Genomic DNA, 27884 nt, shown 5'->3' with positions numbered 1-27884 from the left:
CGTAATGCGCGGAGACTGAGGTCCTGACAAGCGATAACATTTCTGATAAAGACCCGATCTCACTGCAATCTCAAGCGTCCTCTTTTTTTGGTGCTGCTCGTGTCTCCAGACCCCGCGTCTTCTCGCTCGCTCGCTCGCCTTCCTATTTTTTTTTTTTTTAAACAAAAAACAACACCCCCCTCCCCTCTCCCACCCGGCACCGGGCACATCCTTGCTCTATTTCCTTTCTCTTTCTCTCGCTCTCTCGCTCTCTTTTTTATATAAACGGGGGGAAGAGGGCAGGGAAGGGGGGCAGGAAAGACCTTTTTCTCTCCCTCTCCCCCCCTCCCCCCGAAATAATCCAAGATCAACTCTGCAAACAACAGAAGACGGTTCATGGCTCTGGCCGCCGCGCCACCATCTTTCGGGCTGCCGAGGGTGTTCTTGACGATTAATCAACAGGTAAGGAGGGGAGGCCGGGGCGGCTGGGGCCGGGGCTGGGGGCTCTCAGCCGGCCCGGGGCGCCGCGCCGCGAGTGCTGCGCCCGCGCGTGTGTGCGCAGAATGTGGGCGATCGCGAACGGGGAGCCTTGGGAATTAAAAGTGACTTTCTTTGGAGGAAAAAAAAAAAAAAAAAAAGGCTGAAGGAGAGTGTGCAGAAAGCCAAGCTCAGGCTTCTCGGGTTTCACATGCATTTTCTTTCTTCCTTTTTGCGCGTGTGATTTCTTTCTTTCTTCTCCCCTGCTCTCCCCCCCCACCCCCCCAAGCCTGCCAGCTCCTGCTTCTTTTGGTGGGTCTCAGGCATCTGAGCTTTGGAAAGGGACGGCTTCTAACTGCGGTAGCCCCTGGAGTCAGGAGGGTCAAGTTCAGCCGCCTGGGAGGAGGAAAAACAAATCCCCATTTGCCAAAAAAAGAAGTTTCAGGCCGGTGCCCCCTCCCCCTCGCTGTCTCTTTCTGGCGGATTTTAATTCTCTTCTACCGGGCTCAGCAGAGGAGCTGGAGGTGGCTGGACCCGAGGGGCCTCCACCGCTGCAAGTTTTCTGGGGCTCCTGACAAGCGGGGCACAGACTAGGCACCAGCATGCAGAGTAGTAAGTTGGGCGGTCTTGGGAGGGTCTGGGGTCTCAGAGAGAGGCCTTCATGTGGTCCCTCAAGTGAGAAAACAGCACAGGACTGGCGTTGGCTTTCAAGAGTTTGCAAAGCCGGGCTTCAAACTTTTTTCCCCTTAAAGGCCCAACTGGGCTGGAGAAGAAGGGTGTCGCATCCCCTGATGCCCCCGCATGTTCGGGACCCAGTGCAGCTTAGTCGAGGGGGTCTGTGCCCTGTCCGTGCCATGTGGCAGGCAGGGCCTTGCAGCCAGGGCGCTTCCGTAGGGGCTGAGGAAGGGGCAGGCTTCCTCCACAGTGCGGATGATGCGCCATGTGTCGCGGGTCAAGGGACACCGGCCGGTGACTAAATGCCTGACAGCGGTGGGACATCCAGGCGGACAGGCGATCTGCCTTCTCTTCAGTTCCTGTTTGGGCCCTTGAGAAACGCATCTTTGAAAGGCCAAGGCAGACGCCACTGTTCCTTCAAATAACTCCAGGATTATAGGACCCCATGAATAATTTGAGGGTGAGGCAGAGGTGGGAGCTGTTTGAAGTGCAAAGCTCTTTTTGTGACCCGGAAAGCTTTTTTGTTACTACCTGTCTGAGATGGTGGTGTTTCCAACCTTTTCCCCAGGGAAGTCGGTTAACTGTTTTATGGCCCCAAGACTAAAGCAATTTAAGTTTGAGGGCAAGGAGAATTGGTGGGTGTCAGAGGGAATTTTGGACTTTCAACATTTTAGGTTCTGCTTTACTTTCCCAGATCTTTTTAGGCCTTAGTGTTGATGCTATGAAAGCTTTGGAGTAAGAGCCATGGATCTTAAGGATGAATCGAGATTATGACAGAATATCATCTTTATCCTATTTTGGGAAATCACGGCTAGAGTGTAGTTCACTCTACAGGAAAGTGGAGTGAGAAGCTTGGTGGAGCAGTTGAATTATAGAGAAGGTAGGCCGCCTCATTGAACTTCTGTAGATTCATTTGAACTTTTGTAAACTCACCAGGTGGGACAGAAGGGGTCTGGAGCATAGTAAATAAAAAGGGAAAATATAGATAAGGCCTGAGAGAAAATTGTAAAGAAATGACAAATGGTTGTTGCTAAAATGTGATTGCCCAAAGCAAAAATGAAAATAGGAACCTCCCAACAACTCTCAACTGTGTTGTGAAAAACTTGTGGGTCTTCTGGGCATCCTGTTACTTTCCTGTTGGTTTTAGGAAAAGTTGATCATTTCCAAAAGGCTGCCAGAGTTAAAAATGCAAGGGGCAGCAAAGGAAAGTACTACGGGCAGCCAGTTCTTGACGTGGACAAAATGAGAATGAAAGTTTCTGAACTCACTGTTGTAAAGTTTCTTGCATGGAGCTCACTCTTTTGGTTAGAGCGCTTTCTCAAATATTCCACCCTTTAATGTAAAAAAGCAAACAAGCTTTAAAATGGTGTGGGCTTTTATTATTTCTTTCCCCCCAAGTATGCCAGGGTTGTGAATAAATAACAGGGTTTGTATGGGAAGATGTAGCATTTCCTGTGTTATAATGTTAACAGCACAGTCTGGAAGTGATACCAATATATTTTTTTTTACCTTTAAGTGAAAGTTTACTAATGAAGTTCCTAATCTTAATGTGTCAAGCATAGGTTATCTCTCCTTAGATTTCATGACTTCCTTTTAGTGCTACTCCCTTGGTAAAATAGATCTAGATTTCAGTTAAATATCCAGGGCCACTGATGCTAAAGTTTGATGATTATGTCTGGGTATTAATTATGTGAAAATAAAATTCTTGAGGACAAATAGACTTTTAAGGCCAATGTTACAACTTGGTTTCTTTAAATGTTAGGCATTCTGAACCTTCGTTTAGTACTCAGTTGGCAAAGTAGTATTATTTACCATCGGCGTGTTGCTGTTTACTGCTTCCTGATATACAGAGCTGTTCTATGTTAGCATATGTGTGTGTAGAATACTTTCATACATAAAGTAACAGTCTGCCACTCTCCAAGTGAGTGGTGGAACAGAGTAAATTCTAACAAAAAGTTTGTCACTCCCTTGGATTCTAGACTGCTGCTATTTAGCTTTTCTCCTTTGTCTCTTAAAGGTAACATTAAAAGTAAGGAGAAAAAAGTCTTCGTTCTTGTGAAGTCTGAGATGATTTTTAAAGTTTAGCTTTTGATGATTCCTATTTTAAATGATTGTATAGCATTTTCTACCCACTTGCTGAAAAAATTAGGTTGATACGCGTATTAGTGTGCTTATCATAAGTGAATAGCACATACTCCTGCTTTATTTTCAGTAATCTTTATACTCTTCTTTTAAGTCCCGTCTCACTCACCACTGAGTTTGCTCTGATTTCTCCTGTCTCGGTTTCTCTAATATACATAAAGAAATCTTCATTCATAAGGAGAGCTTCAGAATAGGGAAATGAGTTTATCTGTGTAAAAGCTGCTTTTATGATCCTAGTATTTCAGTGATATTGCTAATATTCTTGTTGTCTTATTGTTATTATATGAAGTGCATAAATATAGAGACATAGACCATAATTTGCAATTGATAGTCTGTACACTTCTACTAAGAAAACAAGTCAGAAGGTGTTGGGTTTTAATAAACTTTTGGCTTACCTTCTTTGTTACAGTAAAAAACACTTCTGTAAGTTTTAAATGGACTCATTGCAAATTGTTTTCAAACTAGAACTTTATTTCCAGTTGGAAATTAGCGTATCGATAAGTGAAGTTTGAACAGTTTTCATAATGCATCTGTTCATAAATCATATTTTACCTCAATATCTGGGTTGATAGCAAACAATACCGTAACAACACTGCGCTATTGTGTGGAAAACAAAATAGAATTTCAGAAAGTTGTAGGCAGGTGTCTATTATCGATTTGAAGGGAAAACTGATTTTTAAAAAATAAGTGATGCACTTAAAAAGACTGGCTCACACGGGAACATATTCTTATTAAGATATTCTCTGGTGTGTAAAATGAAGCCATTCATTCAACAGACTGACAACTTTCCACTTGGTATTTGCCTTTGCTTAATTTAGTTTCCTCAGGACAGCTAGTGTGGTAGTCTGCATTTGGTTTTGGCAGGCACAGAAAAGTATAAACTCAGACAGTTCTGTCCCAAATATTGCTGCTCACAAGTTGCAATCAATTTGATAGAAACAGCCAAGTTTTATGGACTTGCTTTCTGTTGTTCAGCCTTGCTCAAGCTTTCAGGTAATAGAGATTTCTTTTTCTCCTTTTTTTGCTGGTTGTAACTACTAATATCATTGATAACTAATACTGAATCTTGTTTACTCGTTTACCTTCTTTATTTAGTATTTATGGAAACTCTGGGAAATCAGTGATAATTTATTGAGACTTGAATTTATTTCTGTTGCTTATCCAAATAACAGCATTTTTCTTTTGATGTCATCATCCAAAAAGAAGTGGACTCTTTGTGACTATAATATTATGATTTCTGGAATTGTTGGATCCCTTAGAAATAGTATGAAGGAGCTCTAATAGCCTTTGACATATAGAAACTTAATCAGATTTTTAAGGATATTGTAATTGCCACATTTACAGAACAATAATGAACGCTTCAAGTGTTTATGTTTGGAAAATTAAGCAGAGCATCTTATAATTGTCACAAATATTTTGTCTCCTAGAAGTTTTGTTTATTGGGTTAACATGTTGTTGTTGTTAAGTTCTGTGGAGTCCTCTACGATGCTCAGCGACCCTGTACAGGGTTTCCAAGGAGCAGTTGGTGGGTTTGAACTGCCGACCTTGCGGTTAGCAGTTCATTGCTTATCCTACAGTGCCAATACCACACTTGTTATACTACTGTTCAGTAGCAAATGGTGCTGCAGAGATTAACTACTTTAAAAAACTCACCTCCAGATATAAAAAGCTTTTAAGTCCTTTATTTGTACAGAATATTCTATTAATTATATGTGCTCTTTGTGAATAATATCTTTCATGTTACGTTCGTTCTTCATCACCTTTTGCATTGTTATACCACTAAGTGTGGGTCTCAGATCCTTAGAAATTGAATTTGATGGTCTTTGGTTTGGTTCTCTGATCAGTATAATAATGTAGAAGCTGATTTAATCTAACCTAAGCCAGTTTACTTAATTTGCCGAAGACTTTATGGATAGAAATTATTTGAATTGTTAATAATTAGATGGATGAAGAAGCCGATCTAGTCACTGAAGCTATAATAGTTAATACAGTAGCCATGTGTAGTTTTTTGCTATTCCCTTTTATTACCAAGAGCACAGATCCAAGTAGCAGAAACAAAGATGAAATTATCTGTGCACTTTAAATTTGAAGCATCATTGGAAATAATTTTCTGATTCAAAGCTGTAATTGAAATACAAATAACATTCGAACACCCTATAGAACACATTAAGATATGCTTTCCATTCCTAAGAATGTTTCATTTAAAAACAAAAAAACAAAAAAAGTTTTAATTTTTAAAATGTTTTTTAGCTCTTTAAAAACCTGCAGTAAATACTTTACAAGTGGCTAGACACCTTCCCTGGTGGTTTAGTTTATACAAGCAGGAAACTTTCTCTCCTACTCTTTCTCTCTCTCTTTCTTGTTTTCTTTAAACCAACTGACGTAATGCCAAACGTTGCTTTAAAAGAACAGACAGAAGTAATTGGTAGCTTTTAACTTTTAATAATGTTCTGGATTGGTTTTAGTGGCCAAAATGCCATTTTTTTTTTTTTTTTTTTAAGAAAGTTCAAGTAAAACGGGCTTGTGGCCCGAGGAAGAAAGGCTCTGTTGATGCAGTTATTTTTATTCTTGTTTTTCAATCTGTTATTAAAAATCTTTCCTGGTGAGCTGGATTTCTGCTGGATTTCTCCAGTTGCTCTTTGTGATGGCTGGTGCACTTCTGGCTACCATAACTTACACAGTTTTGGGGTTTTGAGGGGAGTAGGTATTTATGTTGCATTCTTATTTGGTAAAATACTGTTTTTGTTTCAATTGAGATGAGTAAACTAAGGTTATCAATGGTGACAGGTCAGTGATTATGTGTATACAAAGATCCTTACACCTGTTAGCAAGAGCCCAAAATGTGGAAGCTTAATTGTAACATTAATCATTTTTAAGTGCAGAGGAAGGAGCAAAGATGAAACTTGACAAAAATATTTTTAGATTGAAAGCATTATTTGTAAGGGTCAGTGTTTTACACCCCCACCCCCTGCCCCCAGCTACTAGCAGTTCCTTTTTTCCTTGTAATTTCAGATGATAAGTTTTAAGCCTATTTGCACAGTATATTTTAGTTTCCGTTTTTCTAAATAGTAATTTGTATAATTATTTTCTGACCTTGCACAGGCAACCAGAACTTTCCCCAGTTAGGAGACATCTTGGTGATGCTGATTGGTAATAGGGCAGCTTCAGAAGCTGGCATGATGGAAAAGATTTCAGGGACCAAAGAGATTTGAGCTAGTTTTTCCTTCAGAGGGGAAAAATTCCATTTAGAAATGGGCCCTCCACCCCATTTCATGGGCCAGAATGGAATATCGACATTTCTCATGTGAATCCTTTGTGAGGTTTAAATTTTATGGTTACTGGTCCTGAACTTGACTTTCATCGCCAAATTTATTCCTGAGAGGTGGTTTTGTTTTTGTTTTTAAAGAAACAATGCATATTGGAAATTAGGTGTCATGTGGAATAAGAATATAGTCCTTAAAGGCATTTATAATTATAAAAAGTTTTGGCATATTCCAGGAAGTTGAAGTGTTCTCTGCATGGAAATAGGACAGTTTTGATTTACTTTCTGTGTTTCTCCTTTTTTCATGTTCAAGTCAGTACCATTCCTTTTCTTGCTAACTGGGTCTTTGCATAAGGATTTGTCAGGGAAACTGTTGGGACTGAGCTGTCTGTCGTTAAAACCAGTTTAGAGGGAGCTTCTTGGAGTAAGTTGTGACATATTTTATTTTTTTAAAAAGTTTTCAAACATAAAATTCAAGTTACGGGAATGTCTGTCATTAAATTTTTTTATTTCAAGAATGTTGGTTTGTTACTTCAAACTGAGGGAAAAGTAATAAAGTTTGGCAAGAAGGAAAAAAAAAGGCAGAGGGAGCTGCAATCTTTAATATCAGCAGTTTGTTTACTGTTGAGTGATGGGGAGGGCTTTGGGGAGGCTTTGTGGAAGATGATACCAAAAACAACAACACAAAAAAACACCCCATCAATTGGGTTTATGATCCCCTCCCCTTAAAGTTTACTTAAACAATATGTTTCAGTTTTGCCTCAAACCATTCCTTACCACCTCTGCTCCAATAATCCTCCACTATCTTGGTTCCTGAGAGATTAAGGATGACAGTTTCTTTTATATAACGAACAGCGCTATTGCTGGAACAAAGGTAACATATTTTAATTTGTGAATTTTTTTTGTAGTTAATATTAGGAACCCTAAAGTATGAGGGGAGAACTTGCAGTATAAATGCCTGCAAAGGCTTGAAGTAGCCAGGATCAGTATGCAATATTTGTTAAGTATTGCTGATAATATGTGTATGCTAATATATGTGTGTTTTATGTATGTAAAGTACGTATTCTGAGAATGCTTAGAAACACCTTTGGTGGTAGAATCTTAAAATACATGAAACCATTATCTCTCTGCTTTAAACATGAATCTTTTAAGGAAATACATGACTTGTTTTGTAAAGTCTAGAAGTGTGAGTCGTGTATGGCGTTTAAGCATCATAAATTCATCATTATTGTAATACATCTAAGTTTGCTAAGAAATTTTTAAAGAAGGAAAAGACAAGAAACAACTATGAATCCAAATGTCTCCTTTCAATATATTTTAAGAAATGCTTCTCAAGATCACTTTTTTTAAAAAGCTCCATTTCTGTTGAGAGTGTGTGCAGTTAAGTGACAGGGTTCTTGCTGAGTATATATTTTTATGGTCTAGCACTTTATAGTTTACAATTCTATCATCCCAAAACGTTATGTAGAAATAATATGAAACATGTAAAGACTCTGTACTCTGACCCAATGCGTTTTTCCCTAGGGTGATGGATTCTCTGCGTCACCCAAATGTGATGCTCTTTGCCAGGCTTGTAATACTGGTTTTTGAGGGTGGCTGTATGTCCTATTTCATCAAGCAACACAATACAACAACTTTGGTATCTAGGTAATTGACATAGTCAAAATAGCTTCTGGAAAACGTTCCAAATCCTTTTAAGTGAATCAGAAGTTAACTTATATATTCAATTTTATTTAACACTTGAATAAACAAATGGTTCATTGCCAGCTATTTAAGCCTTCTATAGTAGATAATGTTAGAAGAAAATATACAAGTAAGTGCTCATAGTTTATTTTGTTCCTATTTTCTTTTATTCAAAGGAAACATCCAGCTCTTACTTGCGTTTATTAATTGCTTATCTACTAGTTTGGATTTATGAAAGTGAGTAGCACAGTGTTAGAAGAAAATAAAAGTATTTTTGTATGTAATATATTGACGAATACTAACAAAAGTTTTAGCTTAATTAAATTGGGTGTTATAATAAATAAGAATGAGCTCAATACAAGATGCTCTTTAAAACTAAATATTTTAGCTGTAGAAAAAAAAAGAGATAAAAAAGAATTTTGCCTTAAAACTGTTTTCACTTGTAGAGTTTGTACAGAATGTATGAAAGTTACAAATCGACATGGATGCTATAACATGTGTTTCTTGATTAAGTTCTGCATTATGACTTTCCATGAATTCTTGGGAATTACAAGTTCAGTTTTTCTTTATAGAAGTATGTATTACATCTGAGATCAGATACATCTGTAAATAGTGTAAATATATACTGTGAAAGTTAGTTTGTGGAATCTAATTCTCCATTACATGATATACTGCATGTGCAGAGGGATCAAACATTACTAATCTAGTTTTAGCTTTAGTTCTCTGAGACATGCGCAAGTGCTGCATATGAATTTGTAGGTACTCATTAAGTGCATATATGTAAGTGCACACAGCTATGTTTTTGCTTTACAGACACTGCAGAGAATTTTAACCTGTTAACATATTTTAAAATATGATTTTGGTCTTTGTAATGTACATTTTCATTACTTAATGCATCTGAACACCTATTTGAAGGTTCGTTTAAATTCTACATTTGCCTCTGAAATGAGAGCAAGATTGGCCAAACAAATTAAAAATCAACTTCTGCTTGTGGCTTTTCAGCGATGCCATTAGCTACATCATCTTAGGCTGTGAAAGATGTAGAAATAAATACATCAGCTCCTTTTCTCCTCAATACAATTAAGTAGCTTAGAACATAGAAAGCTTCCAAAAAGGGATCTTGGCATTTATTTCTGCTTTGCTTTTTGATGCCATTAAATATTTTTGAAATAGAATCTATCTCACTTTGCTTTTAGAAGTCACAATTCAACTGATGGAAGTTAAGGTTCATTCTTTCTATCTATCTGCCTTTTTATCTTATCTTAATTCCAGGCCCATTTGATTGAATTTTCCCATATATATTAGTCTGACTGTTGAATTATTGATAATTTTTCTATCAATTATTTTCAATTAGACCCATCAGATCTTTTAAAATTAAGTATTGTTAAATCATATTTCCACTGAATGTTAAGAAATAAACTTAAATTTTGTGAAAAATTAAAAACAACAACAAATGATTATGTTTAACACTATCCTTAATTATCATTGGAAGCAAACGTTTTTAAATATTATTGTACTTTCTGGTCCCCACTTGTACAATTGTAGGTTAAGTTTTAGAATTATCTTGGTACAAGTGCCCAGTGCAAGCAATTGTACTTTCAAATAATGAGTGATATGAAACATCATTTTTGGTAATTTATAAGCAAATAGTAAGAGCTCTTTCTCCTTTGCATTTAGAATGAATTTGCATCACACTCTTTGGCTGTGAGGTATAAATTTCTATAAGAAGCTCATTGCCATCTAAACCTCAAAGAAAATTAACTATTATTTTGCTCTATATCCAATTTTAAAATATTCTTATCCTGTGACATTTTAAGCTGCACTACTTATTTGCACATAAATTTTCTTTTCACTTGTTGCTTAATAAACTTTTAGTATGAAAGCTGATTACTCAGAATAATTTTAGGCCAATAGAAAAAGTCATAATGTTACCTATTTTATGTGTAAATATGCGTTCATGATTTCGCATGTTCATTGTTAACCTTTGTTGCTACACATATTTGTGCACATTTATATGCACACCCATACATAGTTCAGTATGTCATTGGTAACATTTAATTTTACATACCACATACTCTTCTCACACCCCGGATAATTCAGTATTTCACTGGCAAGAGTAAAAATTTAAAAATGAGCCCAGTCATAATTAGAAATGGAGGATGATGGAGGATGCATAAATACTAGTGTAAGCAGGTTTTCCTCTTGTTTTGTTTTTCCCGTTTTCAGTTCCTTCTCCAAAGGATATATGTCTGAACAGAAGGGGGACTAGGGTGCTGTACAATCTCTTCTAACAAGGAACTGTTGCTGCATATGGCTTTATATATTTTTGACATAGAAAACCTTAACCTCTTTGCCTGGGGTACTTGGGACTTTTAGATAAAGAGCATCAGAGTCACACTCATCAGTTCCGACTTTGTGTGACACAATACAGTCTCCAACTTCTGGTGTGCTACTGTGCTGTTTTTCTTCAAGAGTGGAAGTCCTGTAAATTAATTTGGCATTTATTTGTAGTACAACTAGAGTTTTTCCTTTTTGAATATCTAGGTGGCTTCTAGAAGAGAGTAAGCTGCGATAAGGGTTGTACACTGCCATTCATTTGAGGATGCTGAAGAAAGTTACACGAAGACCAAACACTCTTTCTCTAGATTATTCCGCAGTCTTTTTTATATGTTATTACTATTTTTGAAACTTCTGTTGTTTTTTTATGCTAGTCAGGATCTAATATTTTAGTTTCTGATCCAATCAGAATTTCTTCTTTCCTGTGGAGAAATGGGCCAGCTGTAGAATTTTACCCTTATTATTTTACACTATTTATACTTTGAGGGGAATACTATAAGAAAAGGAAATTTATTACTGTAAAATAATAATCAGATTGCATTGTTTAGGTTTGAGCAAACCTTTGTCATTCTGTCTCTATGAGGAAATATGTTAAGTAAAATGAAATAAAGTGTCATATAATTTTGAAACATTTATAAGCACCAACTGTGACATATTTCTGGCAAAAAGATTATGATAATTTCAGCTCCTTAGTGCTTCCACCAAATTCTGTATTCCAGATTTCTGAATTTGTATTTGATCATTTGATCTTGGATGATGTTTAAACTGCATGTTATCTTGATTAAGGGAAGCGTATACTTGAAAGATTTTCACCATCAGTATGTTTTGAAGTCATAGAAAGTGGAATGACGAATATATCATGTTATCAACCCATCAAGTCTCTTGAAAGCATTTTACTTGCTGTGTATGTTAACTTATATTTAGTAACATAAAGCACAAACTGCTTAGCAGCATATTTGTGCTTTAAGCTACTACTAGTTCAATAAGTGATTATAGTTTCATCAAGCTCTACTAAAGAATGTTTCTGAGTTTGGAAAATTTTCACTGATTTTAGGAGCTGTGGGATAAATGCAGTAAGAAGCAGACATATTCAGAGTGATCACCTTTTATAAAGAAAAGTTAGTCCTATCTTTCATGTCTAGGAAAATATAGCAGGGAATGTTTGCTTTTTGTATGTTTTGTCTCCAAGCAGAGGAAACTGACAGTTTTATGTTTTAAGTGCCGAAAGTTATTCTTGGCTATAGAGCCCCTGAGTTCATCACTGGGATGTTAGCTTGAAATTTTGCCTTTAAAAAGTTCTAAATTTTTTAAATGAAATATGCTTTCACTATTTCCAAATTGACATCGTACGTTCTAGATGGGTTTTAGGAGAAAAAAAAAAAAAAAAAAAAGTTTTCCAAAGTATCTTGGATTGCTTGAAGTTTATTGATTTGGAAATACTTAACTATGATTTTGTAACTTTTTCTTCATGTAGAGGAAATAGGTTATCTTTTCGGGTTTTCTTATTCCAAAACATTTCTTTTCCATAAAGTGAAAATTAATTTTGTGTTTGTTTTAGATTCATTTTGTGGTGTCTTTTCAGAAACTTTCTGATGCATCAAAAGTTGAGATAGCAGTGATTTGAGTTATCCCGCCATTTCTTTCTTTAATAAGCTATTTGAGTCATTTATAAGGAGCGTGGGCCAAACATGAGGGGAAAATCCTTACATATGTGATTTTACCTTTCTCTTTTTGATTCTAAAAAAAAAGTAGTGTTTGGAAAACACGTTTGTTCTTTGTAGTTTGCTGCAAAAGAGAATGATGAATAGTGTAAAGTAACATGACATTTCGTTGTTCCTCATTTAGGTCTTATGCAATTTGTAGCCAAAGTTTTGATCAAAGAGGGGAAAGATTTCCTTTAATCACCTTTGAAATTAAGATTGTTCTGTGGAATTTTTCAAAAGTCATAAGAGAATATAAAATATTAAAACATAGGTCTAAAATTAAATATGCATTCATGATGGAGACTTTAATATGATTTGTAGCTTATTGTAAAGATGGTTTCTCTAGATTTGCCTTCATATTTATTTTTCCCAGCTTCTTTGCTTTTTAAAATGATTGACATTCTTAAATTAGAAAGATGAGGCTTTCTGCTCCCATAAAGATTTGCAGCCTCAGAAACCCTATACAGGGTCACTATGAATCAGAACTGACTCCACGGCAAATAACAACAATCAGGCAATTAAGACTGATATCATAAAGCAGTTATCCTGTTTGTCATCAAGACAATTTCGACTCGTAGCCATCCTATAGACAAACTGTTTTTGAGTAGGTTCCTTCTCATAGTGATCCTGTATAGGATTTCTGAGAGTGGCTGGTGGGTTTGAACTGCTGACTCTGTGGTTAGCAGTTCAGTGCTTATCCTACAGCACCACACCAGAACTGTCCATAGGTATTCCCAGGCTTTAAATCTTTAAGGAAGCAGACAATTTTCTCCTGTGGTGCGGTTGGTGGATTCGAACTGCAGACCCATTTGGTTAGCAGCCAGAGCTTAACCATTGCACCACCTGGATTCCTTTGCAGTTACCTTAAAGTCTCTTAAAAATGTTTTAGTTTGAAGAAATGCATCAGGCTCTAAAGAAATAGGTAGCAAATTGCAAATGTAATGTTTATAACACATTACCTCCATTATTTACTAAATGGTATTGCCTCTGAGGGAGCAGATTATTTCCATTCCTGCTGGAGTGTTTTACAGTATTTGGGTATCTCCACTGGAGATATTAAATGTATGGAGAGTGTAACCGATCACCTCTTTGTTTGATTCCTATGATGTCTGGCAAGCATTTTGTCAAAACTTTTGGCCCTACTTAATACATTAGGATAATGTGAGGAATTCGGATCACATTTAGTGTGTAATTTTGAAATTACTTGCTTAACATTAAAAAAAAATAAGTAAAAAGTTACCTAAATGGAACATAATGGAGAACCAGGACAATGGCTTTAAATTTAATTCACTGCCTTTAAATTCTGATTAAGAACACTAAATTCAAGGGATGGTTTCATCTTTTCTTACTGCAGGAAAATATAGGAGTTATTTGCATACACACCATTGTGTAATTAATTGGTTGACTTTAATTTTGACAAAAGATGATCATGTAAAAAATACTGGCAAAGTTTCTTATCCTAGCAGAGTGTTCAGTTTATTTCATTGTTAGGCTATGTTGGTAAAGCTACATATTAAAGGATATAAACAGTAGAATGAATTAAATCGTCTTACTTAAGTTTGTATGGAGAGTGGATAACCTATCACAATGGACAGCCTGCCTCTTCGATCCTATGCTTTCATTCTAAAAATTGTCCCCTATCTAGTATTCTGATGCGGAGCTTTTCATAGTGTTCTTCCTACATGAGGACAAAATGTGGATCTAAGCTAGAGAGCCTCCGCCTATCAGTCTTGAATTGTTGAGGACTAGACGTTTGCCAGTGAAGCATTTCTTTCCTCAATGGCAGAACTGCTGTGCAAGTTGGTTTTGTTTGTTTTTCTTTAATTCAGGTATATTCAGGACAACAGTGGTGTCATATTGTATTTTAGGGACAGAAGGGCCATTAGCTACTATCCATTTGAGAAGAATCATCTTATTTTATAAAGAGAGAAAAGCTGAAGATTAGGTAAGTTAAATGATTCGCCAAGAATTACCAGCTATTTAGGTAAAGAGTGAAATTAATTCATTTCTTATGACTTTTCTTAATTTATACATAAAATGCTAGCGAATCTTTGTTTGCGGAGAAAGTCTACCTAATATTTAGATTCATTAATCTTTATTCTTCTTTGTAACTTGTTGAGAAAGAACATAATTAGAATCTTCTATTAATATTAGGTGGGGAATTGGTGATCATATAATTAAAAAGTTGTTATGTTCATATGTTTGCTCTACCAGTACCTTTTATGAACATCTAGGAAACAAATGGGCAATATAGAAGTTATCCTAGAAGACTACAAAAATTAGCAAAGAAGATTTAGGTTTACTGCTGCTTTCGGACACTGACTCCAGTAATGATGCCTCGTTGGATTCATTTATATGCAGTTTGAACACTGGTCTAGTTAGGACTTAAAATTGATGAAAAGCTGATTATTAATAAGACATTAGTTTGTACGAATATTTAATATCCTCCCATTAGCTTAAAATACCTCCAACAGTTTTCTGTACAGAAACCAACTTAATAAACAAACAACAATGGACCATTTGAATTAAGGATTTGGTACCATATAGGCAATGGGACATTTAAAATGTAATCCTAACAGCCATAAGCCCCTTGGCAGGTTAAAAACTATAGGCAGTATCTGTGAGATTAGGTTTGAAATGTTTAATTAGTCTTTGAAAAGTGTTTGGGAAACCATTCATGACATTCACATAAATTCTTCAGCAATTATAAAAACAAGGACCTTATTTATTTCAAATGCTTTTCTTGATAATCCTTTATTCAGAATGATAAATATCGGTTTCAAATTCAGTGGAAAGAAATATTTTAAAGTATAAATTTAATGCGATTATTTTCTTTTAGAATTTGTCAGAGCTTTGATTTCTGCGATGACTCCATAGTACAACATGGATATAAGTCTTGTTTAGTGATTGCAGTTAAACTAATTTTAATCTTCTTTGTCCCATTGGGAAGGTGAAAATTCTGGATCTTAGACCATTGAGATAGTTTATCTGAAACTGCTTGTTTCTTCTTATCTTTCTGTTTAATACTTAATATTGTATAATATAAAGAGAAACTGCAACTCCTCTCCCCATCAGTGAGATAGTTTACAAGTCCAGTTTCACTGTCATTTCAAATTTTGAAGTTTTAAGTGTCTTGGTGGGTGCCATGCAGAAAGATGTTGGATCCAAGATAGTCCCCAAACCCTTTCAGAGGACAGCTTTCTTCACAGAAGTGGCTTTGGAAAGCAGGAGGTGGGGTGTCAAATCATGGAAATGAACTGGGCCTGTCCAGAGCCTTCATTTGAACCCACTTAAACACCTGGAATCCTGGTGTGGTTGTTGTTGTTAAGTGCCGTTGAGTCAATTCCGACTCATAGCAACCCTGAATAGGGTTTCCGAGGAGTGACTGGTGTGCTTGAACCGCTGACTTTGCAGTTCAAACATCTTTGTAGTCTGGCGCATTAACCTACAGCGTGCTGTAGAATAAACACTGGACTACAAGGTTGGTTTGTATTGCAAGGTCGGTGGTTCAAACTTACCAGCCACTGCTTGGTAACCCTATACAGGGTCACTAGGAGTCGGAACCGACGTGGTAGCACTTAATAACAACAAACCTAAGTTGAGCAAAATTCTACTCTGACACATGTGGGACCGCGGTAAATAGGAATTGACTTGATGGCAACTGTGTTTTTAATCCTGAGTTTCAAGGTACAGAGGAGACCTGTCTGCCTGCCTTTCATTTGCATGGATGTTTGTCTGTAATCTTAACCTGAGGGCAGGCTTGTCTTGGAGTTTTTTGCTCTTGTCGTTTTGCTTTTTTGTTTTGTTTTATAGACACACACACACACACACACACACATACACACACATATATATTACAATGAAAACCCTTTCTAAATGACTCTTTATAGTTTTTTTTCTTTAAAATGAAACAGTTTGCTTGGGGAAAATGATTCCTCATTAACTGAGTTAAAAATAATCAGTTAAATCAAAGAGTAATGGAATGAACATTAACATTAAAAAACAATTCTAAATGAGTTAAGGAACTCTTTTAACTATTATGCTCATCATTCCACATAAAGCCTATTTCTTAGACTGATAAATATACTGTGTGAGGACAGGCTGAAAATTTCCAGTAGTACTACATGGCTTCCTAGGTTTATTGATTTGTTTTCTGCCACCTCTTTCTCTAATTGTTATCTCTTTATATATTTGAATTTATTTTTTATACCAACTGTGAATTATGATTTAACATTCTATGTATACCTGATGAAACAATGGTAAACACTATCAATGTCTACTGTTCTTCGTGTGGTTAAGTGCCATTGGATTGGTTCTGATTCATAGCGATGTGTATAGGGTTCCCTAGGAGTGGCTGGTGGGTTTGAACTGCTGACCTTGCATTTCTAACTGACCTTGTGGTCCGGTGCATTATCCTGTAGCGCCACACCAGGACTCCATCAATGCCTGTGTCACCCTCGTATTTCTGAAGGATTTCCTTAATGCTGTTTTGGAATTTATTTGGTTTGACTCTCCTTTTGTTTCCCAGGTTTCTTTTTCCTCTTTGAATTTAGAGAATTATAACGTTACCATGTACTCTTGGCTTTGCAGATCAAAATTGGGTCAAATAGCTTTAATCTGGATTTTGTTGATTATAAAGTACTGTTTTTGTTGGCTTTAAAATTTAAATTCAGGTAGGATTTACATAAGGTGAGACGTGGATTTTGCACTGTACTTGTTTCCTTACACTTAATAAAAATTTGCTTTCCTAATTAATCAGTATACACTTAATTTTATTTTATTCTTCTAGTGTCATAGTTACTGGTGTGGCATTGTTGAGTACGCACTGGACTGCTAACCACAAGGTTAGTGGTTCAAACCCACTAGTTACTCTTTGGAAACCCTATTCAGGGTCGCTATTCATTGGAACCGACTCGACAGCATTTAACAACAAGAATTCAGCTACCTTTGGTAACTGAATTACCAAAGGTAATTCTTAACTTAAGCATACGTTTTAATATACTTAATCAACTCTTTCTTAACCATATATTTTTTCAGTTATTTTATTCTTGTTCTTATGACACATATTTGTGAACAAAGACTGTCTTAGATGTTTTATAAACCCAAAAGCCAAACACCACTACCATCAAGATGATCTAACTCACAATGACTTTATATAGAGTTTCCAAATAAAACTCTGCAGAAGCAAACAGCTTCATCTTTCTGCTTTGAAGCGGCTGGTGAGTTTGAACTGCTGACCTTGAGGTTAGCAGTCCAGTGTGTATTCTACAAGTGCCACCAGGGTGCCTTAGATATTTTATTTGTTGATGTTACGTGCCCCTGAGTCGGTTACGCCTCATAGCGACCCTGCATAGGGTTTCTGAGGCTGTACATCTTTACAGGAGCAGAAAGCCTCATCTTTCTCCCGTGGAACAGCTGGTAGTTTTGAACTGCTGACCGTGAGATTAGCAACCCCTATTTGTAATCACTACGCTACTAGAGTTTTATAGAAGGTATGTTGTTGTTGTTGTTAAGTGCTGTCGAGTCGGTTCCGACCCATAGCGACCCTGTACAGGGTTTCTGAGGGTGTTAATCTTTACGGGAGTAGAAAGCCTCATCTTTCTCCCGTGGAGCGGCTGGTAGTTTCGAACCACTGACCTTAAGGTTCGCAGCCCGATTCGTAACCACTACGCTACCAGAGCTCCTAGTTATATTGTATTATGCCCTATCCACTAAAATTATAATCCAAGTAATTATTCTGGGAATCTAGGAAAATCCAGTTGTAATTCTGTAGCTAATAATATGAATACCAAAATTGAGAGTAGGTTGGAGTTTAAATTCTGGACTAATTTTATGTATTAACTCACAGGTATTGAATATATATTGAATATTGCTTATTTTACACAGCACCAAGTAAAGCAAACAAAATACTACTTTTTGTTTATTTCAAGATAGATTTATTTTACGCTTGGCAAGCCACGAAGTCAAATAGTTGCTCTCTGAAATTTATTAATAAGGTTTCTAAGTCAGATGTGAAATCCTCTCTCCTTTTCCAGATAAAGATAAGCCTATTCAGATATAAAAATAACCTTGTAATGAAGAAAATGTTGGTTTGGATCTCTTTTCATCTGTATCTTCCTTTATCACCTAAGTGAAGTCTGCCTTCTCTGCTTTGTTAACATTGCTGCACTGACGACACAGAGAACTCATGAGCACCAAACCCAGTGGTCTTCCATGTGCTTACACTTCTCAGATGAACTGAAGGGTTACTGTCAGCCCTTCTTGTGTACCTTCCCTGGCTTAATTTGTAGGTCACCACATCTCTGCCACATGTACTTGAGTCTATCCTTCATTCTTCATCTCTTTGTGTCACCTGGAAGATTTTATAAGATGTCTTTTAACTATTGGTCTGAAATAAAATAATTCCACAACCTTCACCCCTAGACCTAGGCTGTCTTTTTAGTCCATGTTGTTGTTGTTAAGTGCCATCTAGTCAGTTCTGACTCTTAGCGACCCTTTATAAGGTTTCTGAGGTTTTAAATCTTTGCTGGAGCAGAAAGCCTCATCTTTTCTCCTGTGGAGCAGCCGATGGACTCGAACTGCTGACCCTGTGGTTAGCAGTCCTGTGCTTTATCTTACAGAGCCACAGCACTCCTTCAAACACCATAGGGATTCACTTATAGAGCTGTTTATCAGCATTATCTTGTCATCAGGAACCCTGCACTCTGCTCCCAGCTTAACCATTTCTTCTGTACTCCAAATGTAATGTGCTTCCTACTTCTAGAACATTCCCAAACAGACCTTCCTTCATAGATGAAGGGGCTTCAAAAAGTTGATGGGGAAAACTCCATTATCTTTTAATTTCATTTCTCCCTGAACTTTTTGAAGCCCCCCATGTATTTCCCTTTTTGTTAAAAGGCTTTTATTCAGCTTTAACTCTTGGGGTTCTACATGTTTCTTATTTGTTGATTTCTGTTTCCTTTTCCTGAAGCTTTTCCAGTTCCACTCATTAAGATTTAAACATCCACTGCCCTGTGTGCTCATTTATTTGTGCCTTAAGTAGAGTTCATACCAGAATTCAGTTGCCATTGCAAGCCTGCGGGTGATAAGTCCATACCCAATTTAATTTTGTTGTCCTTACAGTACCTAACAGTAGTTTCTGTAAAGTGTTGCATTATTAAAAAGGCACATGGGCTTTGGCCAGTAGAACATAGGACATTCAGGTGTTGAGAAAATTGTGAAATTGGATTGTCAGGTTTTCAAGAGATAAGGGATTATCTCATGTTGCATAATTAATAGACTTTTTAAAATTTTTGCCCTTATGAGTTGCTTCTAAAGTGTTGTTGTTGTTAAGTGCCTGCTTATAATTTATCATACTGTGTTCTGCAACATGCTTTCAAGTCCTGCCTTTTATCAATTAATGCCATTTAACTGAGTGTGACAGCGGCAGTGAAACTGAGGCAGCAGAAGACCTGTGTGTATTTGTGAACTAAACACAGACCTGCTTGTTATGTTTTATTGCAAAATAACTCAAGATGCCAGGCGATAGATTGATATGCCCTTAAACATTAAGGATAACAGTATTAGGCTACCAAGTCATGATTCAGAAATGTGTAGTTTCATTCTGCCCAAGTGTGTGGTGTGTCATGATGTTTGTGGACAATGAACAATTTATGCATTGGTTGCAGAATGAGAGTTACCTGTAAGATAGAGCAAAATGATTTAGACTTTCAGACAATATACCAAGGATGTTAACGAATAAGGTTTGTCAGGAGCAGAGCATAGACAACTGTAGTAATTCTGCTCTGGGGTGCCAAGGCGATGGCATTGAAAACTATTGGACTCCTCTTTGCTCTTTTTAATATCCATGTCTCCCCTGGAGATGTCCAATCAAGTGATAGTTCAATAATGGCTGCTCAGACATTTTTCATGTTGTAACAAGAATGTCTGAGACGTCTTTGAATGTTTGATTTTTCCTAATCACTTTTAATTTCATTTTAAAAGCCAAAGAACAATTTTGAGTTTTTTGTTTTTTTTTTTATAAAGATTATATCCTTGGCCTTCTCTCTGTAGCTTTTCTTTTTTCTTTTTTTTTTTAAGCAAAAACTTCCTTTTATCTGAGAATTGGGAAGTCCCTTTGATTTATTATATGAATCTGTTAAGCAGTTATTATTTTAAACAGTTCTGGAAAATTATTAAGACTTGCTCTTATTATGCATTCCCAAAGCTGTGCGGGTATTGGAATCATGAAGGCGAAGTAAAGAAAGGACCTATTTAATGGATATTGTTGCTTCTAGACAGTTCATTAGTTCTAGACAGAGCACAGTTAATCTATTTCTTCCTTACAGATGAAACATTCCAAAGCTTCATAAAAATTGTAGCTAATTACATTTTTTCAAGCAATACTTTTCTGATGTCACCTGATATCTATCAGCAACTTTAGAAATCCTTTGAAGGAGATAGTTGGAGTTTTTAAGTAAAATCCGCTTGACTTTTGCAAACTCTTTAAGTGACAGGAGAAAGAATTTCACTGAAGAGTACATGGTAGTTAATAAGTAGAGGTTTTAAAATTCTCTGTACTTTTCCACAACTGAAGCGGGGGGGTGCATACTTTTGGTTGAAAGTGAGTAGGCGAAATTTAGCCGTGGTAGCCTTGGTGGCTTAGAAATCTCTTTATTGAAGTTTCATAATCCCTGACATCACTTTCTAGCTCTCATGTCTGCTAAATGCAGAAATAGAGGAAGGAAATGTATGTTTTGGCTCCATGAAAATGTTCCTTATCAGGTTGTATGTAGGAGGAGTGGACGCTGTTGAAGATGCCTCTACTTGCCAGCTGGACAACATGTGTGCTGGGCTAGTTTCCTGTCTGCTAAAGCTGTGTGGTGCCCTTTCCTGATGGAAGGGAGGACATTGTTAAGTGTCGGCGCTTAGTGTTTTCACTTTTAAAAAAATTAGAGAGCAGAGGGCATGCAAACTTTGCCCAAAGGCTGGGCACAGTTTGCATAGAAATGAGCTATACACAGCGATGACTGATTTGGTGGATGCATTGCTAGCATTTACTTATTACCTAAAAAAAGCAAGAGCATCCAAAGACCATTAGTGAGCTTGGCTTATAGGAGGTTTAGTCTTGTATTAGAGGGTCTGACTCCCTGTGTCAGGATCACCTTAAAACGATGATAATGTTTACATTTGTTGAGCACTCTGCTGTCATCTTCATTTTACACACAGGAGGCAAATAGGACACAGGGAAATTTACTACATTGCTGTGGTTATAACACCTAGCAAATAGCAGAGGCAGGATTTGAACATAGACAGTCTGGCCTGAGAACTGGGACCCTGACCCACTCAGCAGTTTCTCATCAGGTGCAGGCAAGGATTGATTGATTGTCTGTGTCCTCCAGGATGGTAACAGGGTTTGAAAGACTAGGTGACTTTTTTCATATTTGCTTGTGGTGAGGGAGATAAAACCATCACCTTTGTATAAATGGCATTTTAAAATCTGCTGTTAATCTTGGGGACCGTCTATCCAACCTGTGTTCTTTCTGTAAAGATGGCTGCAGCCCTCCCCCTCTCCCCCTCTCCCCCGGTAAAAAAGTCTACATAAATAGTGTGAGTGACTGCTTGGCTGCATTGCAGTAAAAAAAGCCTGTGATCAGCAAACTTCTTGGAAGGGGAAGTTGTTGAATGACATGGGGCTGCAGTTCTGTCCCAGAGATCCTCCTGGCTTTGTGTTTCTTATTGTATTTGCACCCTTGCTCCAAAAGGAGTTCTGACAACTTGGTATTCTAACTTGACTAACATGTGTTTCAAAGACAGGCAAAAGAAAGTTTGGTTTGGTTAGAGTTAAAACAAACGAAAGCCAACTTTTATCAGCTAAATATTAGCCACTTTGTTTCTGTTGGATTAAGAAAAAACTTTTTTTTTCTATTTTAGGAGTGAGCTTTAAAGACCCAGTGTTTTGGTGGGCTTGATGGGCACAGAACTAAAAACCAAGAGTCAATTTTTTTTCTTTAATTTTTAAGGAGAAATTAAAAATAAAAAATAAAAACACAACACATCAGAACCAGAAGTGGTCACGAAAATAGGATTTTGTTTATTTTGTTATTTTGAGCTAACTCTGGAGAAGCTGCAATTCAGCTTGAGCTGGTTGCAGGCTGCAACCTGCGGCCCTGCCTCTGAGGCTGCGGCGGAGCAGCCTTTGTGTGTGTCAGCGTCTGCAGGAACCCGGCCTGATGCAGTCACCACGCGTGCTCCTCTCCCGGCTGTGGGTGTGTTATCGCAGGAAGTCCTGCGGAAGCAGTTGTGTGCGCTCCTTCCCTCTGGGCCACCTCTCTGCACCGCCGGCTGGGGCGTGCGTGCTGTGCGTGCTGGGCTCCGGCCTCTTTCCCCTTCTCCCTCTGATCACGCTGGGTCTGAGCCTGGAGCCCGGAGCCCGGAACCCGGAGTCCTGAGCCTCGAGCCCCGAGCCCGGAGCCTGGAGCCTGCCTGCCTGTCTTTCCCTTTCCCTCTTCCCTTTGCTTGCCTCTCCTTGCCACCCTGTCTTTGTCCCCACTTCCCAAGTTGGTTTCTTTCACCATGAACTCTCCTGTCTTCTCCCTTGCTTCCTCTTTTTCTGCAGCCCCTAATTGATTGTGCGCTCTAATTTCCTCCTGCGGATCCTAAGATGGGTTTATCTATAGTTACTCATCTCTAAATCGTATTTATTATTCATCTGTGATTACTGTGCAAAATGTAGACAGTTGCCAGTTGGCGATAACTGAAGTGATCGTTTCTCATGAATTAAAAAGAGCATGACCTAGCCTTTGTCAGTCAGTCTACACTTGCTCATAGAGACTTTTCATGGAGCTGCTTGATGAGTAATTCTGATATTTTAAAATATATCTCCTTGCGCATGCATTTTTGGATTGGTCTCATCCATACCCAACCAGAAAGCTTTGAATGAAATAAATATAAGGAGGTGATAGGCACAAAGTCACAATTTAAGTTATAATTTAAGAGTCTTTATGAGCACACGAAGCCTTTTGTAGTGGCGGAGGTTTCGACTATATGTTTTGTTCTGAGAATTGAGGCCTTTGTGTTTGTCTTAAATTACGACTTTTGAGACAGATGCCGTACATGTGTCTATACAAAGTTTTATCCTCTTTACTATCAAGTTCCTTTTTAAATGAATTCTTGTTTAGTTAAGGACATGCTTATTCGTTTTCTTTTCTAGAAGTCCTTGTTACTGAAGACATATCATGAACTATCAGTATTTTTAGTAGAGCCGCCCTTGTACTTCTTAATACAAAAGACATTTAGCAAGAATTAACCTTATTGTTTCATATAATTTGTGTCCAACTATTTCATTTTTTGTCTCAAAGGCCCCGTGTGCATAACACTAGGAAAAGAAAATACAAAGGGGCTTCTAAAAGTATTTGGAAAGATTCTACTATTTTTTAACGCAGTTTTTCCATGAACTTTTTGAAGCCCCTCGTAGTTGATATGCAACTATGTTGTTGTTGAGTCGATTCCGACCCATAGAGACCCTGTACAGGGTTTCCGAGGAGTAGCTGGTGAGCTTGAACCGCCGACCTTGTAGTTCACGCGGCTTTGCAGTCTGGCGCGTTAACCCACAGCGCCATGGATGTTGTTTTTGTTAAGTGCTGTGGAGTTGGTTTCCACTCACAGCGACTCACTATAGGGTTTCCGAGGAGCGGCTTGGTGAGCTATAGGACGTGAGGTGAGGTGATTGTTTAAACTTGTAGGTTTTAGAGTTTATAGTGTTAATTTGAAAATTTACGTCTTTTGACTCATGATAGCATAACTTCTAATGTTGCTTTATGAAGGGAAAGTTCTCAAGTTGATATGACATGCTATAAAGCTAGAGATAAACTTTATATATACATATATGTAAGCTCCTTGGAAACTATACAGAATTGCTATGAGTCGAAGTCGACTCGATGGCACTTAACAACAACCAGTTAAGTTAGGTTAAGTGCCATCGAGTCGATTGCGATTCATACGGGACCCGTATAGAGTTTCCAAGGAACAGCTGGTGAGTTTGAACTGCCTACCTTGTGGTTCGCAGGCTAGTTGATCCTACAGCGCCACAGTTCGCCCTGAAAAATGATTTATTACAGCAAGTCTTTTTAAAAGTTGTGTGGTTGCTAAGTGCTGTGGATTCGGTCCGACTCATAGCGACCCTGTGTAGGGTTTCCAAGGAGTGGTTGGTGGGTTTGAACTTTATGATGAAAAATCAGCAATAAAACCCAGCCATTTATTAATAAGAAATAATGTTCTTTCCTCGGAATTCCTAATTGAATGGTTCCTCTGTTAAAACAAAGGTACTGAAATCACAGCACCAGAAACGTCATTGCGAAATAACCATGATTTCTGAGTCTATCACACATTTTTTCAGAGTTGGCAAAGTCATTGCTAGAGTTTAGGGATGCACCTATTACTTGAAAGCTCACAAATGCACATCACGGTACTTAAAACCTTTTGTCTTTAAAGCATTTTTCTATTGTTTCATCTCTTTGGCATCTACCCAAGCTGATTTCTTCTCCACTTATGCCCTAGACAAATTAAAATAACTATGACTGAAAAATTCCAGTGTCTTTTGGGATAGGAGATTGTTTGGAATAGGCTTAGATCAAGTTGTATTTAGAAAATCAATAGATTGTAGTTATATTTCCCATTTTGTGATGGGCTTTGTTGGAATAAAATCAGAATTAGATTAATTCTCTAAACTTCTCTAGCTTACAGGCTTTCCCATCTGTAGGCTGTGAAGAATAATACCAGCTCACAGGTTTTGGGGGGAGAATCAATTTGGATAATATATGTAAAACAGGTTTGGTGAATGCCAAAGGGCTGTGTGAATGCTTATTATTATAATAATAATTATAATCGCTGTTATCTTTCTTATCTTTTTATTTCCATATATCCGTAATTATGGGAGTACTTATTAGACACTGCTCAAATGGTGTTCTAAGGCTTTATTTTATCTTTCATTAAAAAAATCAACCATATATAAGATATTTACAGAATTGAACAGAGAATTCTAACTGTCAGGCAGCGTGACCTCATAGTATTCCTAAAGCGTAGTTCAGTGTCGTTCCCTTGATAGACGAGACACCTTAAACTATCAGTTCTCTTACATTTGGGTTTCTGTTAAATAAACTTACGTGTTCAGAGAACTGAGTTTACAGCCACTGTGCATTGTAGACTGCTCAGGCACTTTTAAAATTTTATTTAATATTACCCATTTATGTTATTCTTTGTATCATAAACGGCCCAAACTTGTAATTTTAAATAGTATGTATATTAGTACTTAATTTTTCTACATGGCTTATTTGTCAAGAGTTATAGTAACTTCATTAGAATACATCAGTTTCTTTCTTGAGGAGGAATATCCCAGAGATGATTATTTTGTTATTCTCTTTGGAAAATCTTAGAAATTACTCTCTCCCTCTTTTTTTTTTTTAAAAAAAAAAACAAAACTATGTGAGGATTTGTTACCATGTGGTGGCTAGTTTTTCTCTAGAGAACAGTAGAATCATGTGATTCCATAGCCACTGTAGGGTCTTGTAGAATGATGTACATGCATCGTTAGAACATTTCTTAAAATTTCAATCCAAATACACAAAGGCACACAAATTCACTCACAAATGTATATACATTATGTGTGTATTTAACTTTATTTTCTGATGTAAGCATGTTTAAGCATCAGAGATAAAGTTACTATTATTTTTTACAAGTTAACTCTATTAGAAGAGGAACAAGATGATTAAAAATAATAAACTTTTAAAAAACCAGAAGTCCCAGAGTATTTTGTTAATAGTGACACGAGATCTCAAAGAAGGGGGGGACAAGAGTGGCTATACAACTCCAAGAATTGAATCATTGTCACTAAGTGGTACATGTAGAAGCTGTCAAAAGCAAAAAACAAAAGCACATACCATTTCAACTCCATCAGGAGGGCTGTGATCAGAAAGAGAGACAATAACAAGTGTTGGTGACGATGTGGAGAAATTGGAGCCCTCACTCAGGGCTGGTGGGGTTGTAAAATGGTGCAGCCACTGTGGAAAACAAGTTTGACTGCACCTCCAGAAGCTAAACATAGACTCTCCGTATGATCCAGCAGCCTCAAAAACTCTGAGAGCAAAAACCCCAACAGGTACTGACACATCAGTGTTCAAAGCAGCATTATTCACAATAGCTGAAAGGTGGAAACAAGTGAATCAAGTGAATAGTTAAGCAAATATTCAGCCTAAAGAGAAATCCAGCATGGCTGAACCTGGAAAGCATTATGCTGAGCGAAATAACTCGGGCACAAAAGGACAAGTAGTGTACTATCCCCTTTATATGAAATACCTAGAGTTGGCAAATGCATAGAGACTACAGTTTGTTAGTGGTTACCAGAGATGGTTGGAAGAGAATAAAGAGGTGGTATTGCCTAAGGGCACTGAGTTTCTGTTAGGAGCCATGGTGGTACTGTAGGATGACCACTGGACTACTAACCTTAAGGTTGACAGTTCAAACACTAGCTGCTCCCATGAGGCTTTCCAATCCAGTAAAATGCAGAGCTTCAGGAACCCTGGTGGTGGTGGTGGTGGTGATGTGCTGTGGAGTCGATTCCAACTCATAGCGACTCTCCATTGGGTTTCCGAGGCTGTAAATCTTTACGGGGGCCAAAAACCTCATCTTTCTCCCGTGGAACAGCTGGTAGGTTAGAGCTGCTGACCTTGAGGTTATACAGGGTCATTATGAGTTGACATGGACTCGATGGATGTAGATGGCAGTTTCCATTAAGGGTAAGGAAGAAATTTGAAAATGGATAGCAGTGATGGTTATATAACGTGGTGAACATCATTAATGGCATTGAATTATACATAAAGATGATTAAAGTCACCAATGTTTTGTTGTTATGTATCTTCCCACAATACAATTTTTTTAATATACGTTTCAAAAATAAACACTAAACCCTAGGGTTGCTGGTATTGTTAAGTGCTGTCAAGCCAGCTGTGACACATAGTGACAGCCTGTATATGGTTTCCAAGAAGCAGCTAGTGAATTCAAACCGCTGACCTTGTGGTTCAAACCAACCTTTCTATCCATTGTATTATCCTGCAGTGCCACACCAGGACTCCAGACCCTACTGAGCCCAGTTCTATTCTGACATACATGGAATTGCCATGACTTGGAGTTTACACAACGTCAGCTGGTTTCACTTTTTTGTGTTGTTAGTTTGTTTTTTTGCAGTGCTAATCTCTAAAAAAAAAAAAAAATAGCACAAGGTATTACTCATATTTTCTAAGGGAAATTAGTTTAAACCATTGGAATGGTTTTGTTATTGAAAGGATCCTAGTGAAAAGACTAACCCTAAAACTTGTCAGGTACTGCACTTGGATTGTACTTGGATTGCAAAATTGCCAGGAGATTGCAGATATAATTGATGAGTGACTAGAATTTTTATGTTCTAATTGTTGTTGTTAAGTGTCTTCGAGTCGGTTTTGACTCATAGCGACCCTGTATAGGGTTTCAGAGGAGCAGCTGATGTGTTTGAACTACCGACCTTGTAGTTTGGGTTCTTGACTGATTCTACCTTGCCACACCAGGAATCTCTGTGTAATAGAAATTGGCAGGAAGTCCTAAAAATCATTACAGAA

At 37.5% G+C, this 27884-nt stretch overlaps 1 protein-coding gene across 1 annotated transcript in view; it reads left to right on the top strand.

Annotated features, from left to right (window-relative positions):
• Window positions 1–944: 944 nt before the first annotated feature.
• The window catches only part of TRPS1 (trichorhinophalangeal syndrome I), a 311159-nt gene continuing 284219 nt past the window's right edge, over window positions 945–27884 (top strand). The window contains exon 1 of the mRNA XM_006830660.1: window positions 945–1068. Coding sequence (XP_006830723.1) covers window positions 1059–1068 — 10 coding nt within the window. The 5' untranslated portion in view covers window positions 945–1058. The remainder of the gene's footprint in view (window positions 1069–27884) is intronic.

This window comes from Chrysochloris asiatica, unplaced genomic scaffold (genome assembly GCF_000296735.1).
Source record: "Chrysochloris asiatica unplaced genomic scaffold, ChrAsi1.0 scaffold00001, whole genome shotgun sequence".
NCBI classification, from domain to species: domain Eukaryota; kingdom Metazoa; phylum Chordata; class Mammalia; order Afrosoricida; family Chrysochloridae; genus Chrysochloris; species Chrysochloris asiatica.
Note: the sequence above shows the minus strand (reverse complement) of the source record. Positions and strands in the feature narration are given on the sequence as shown.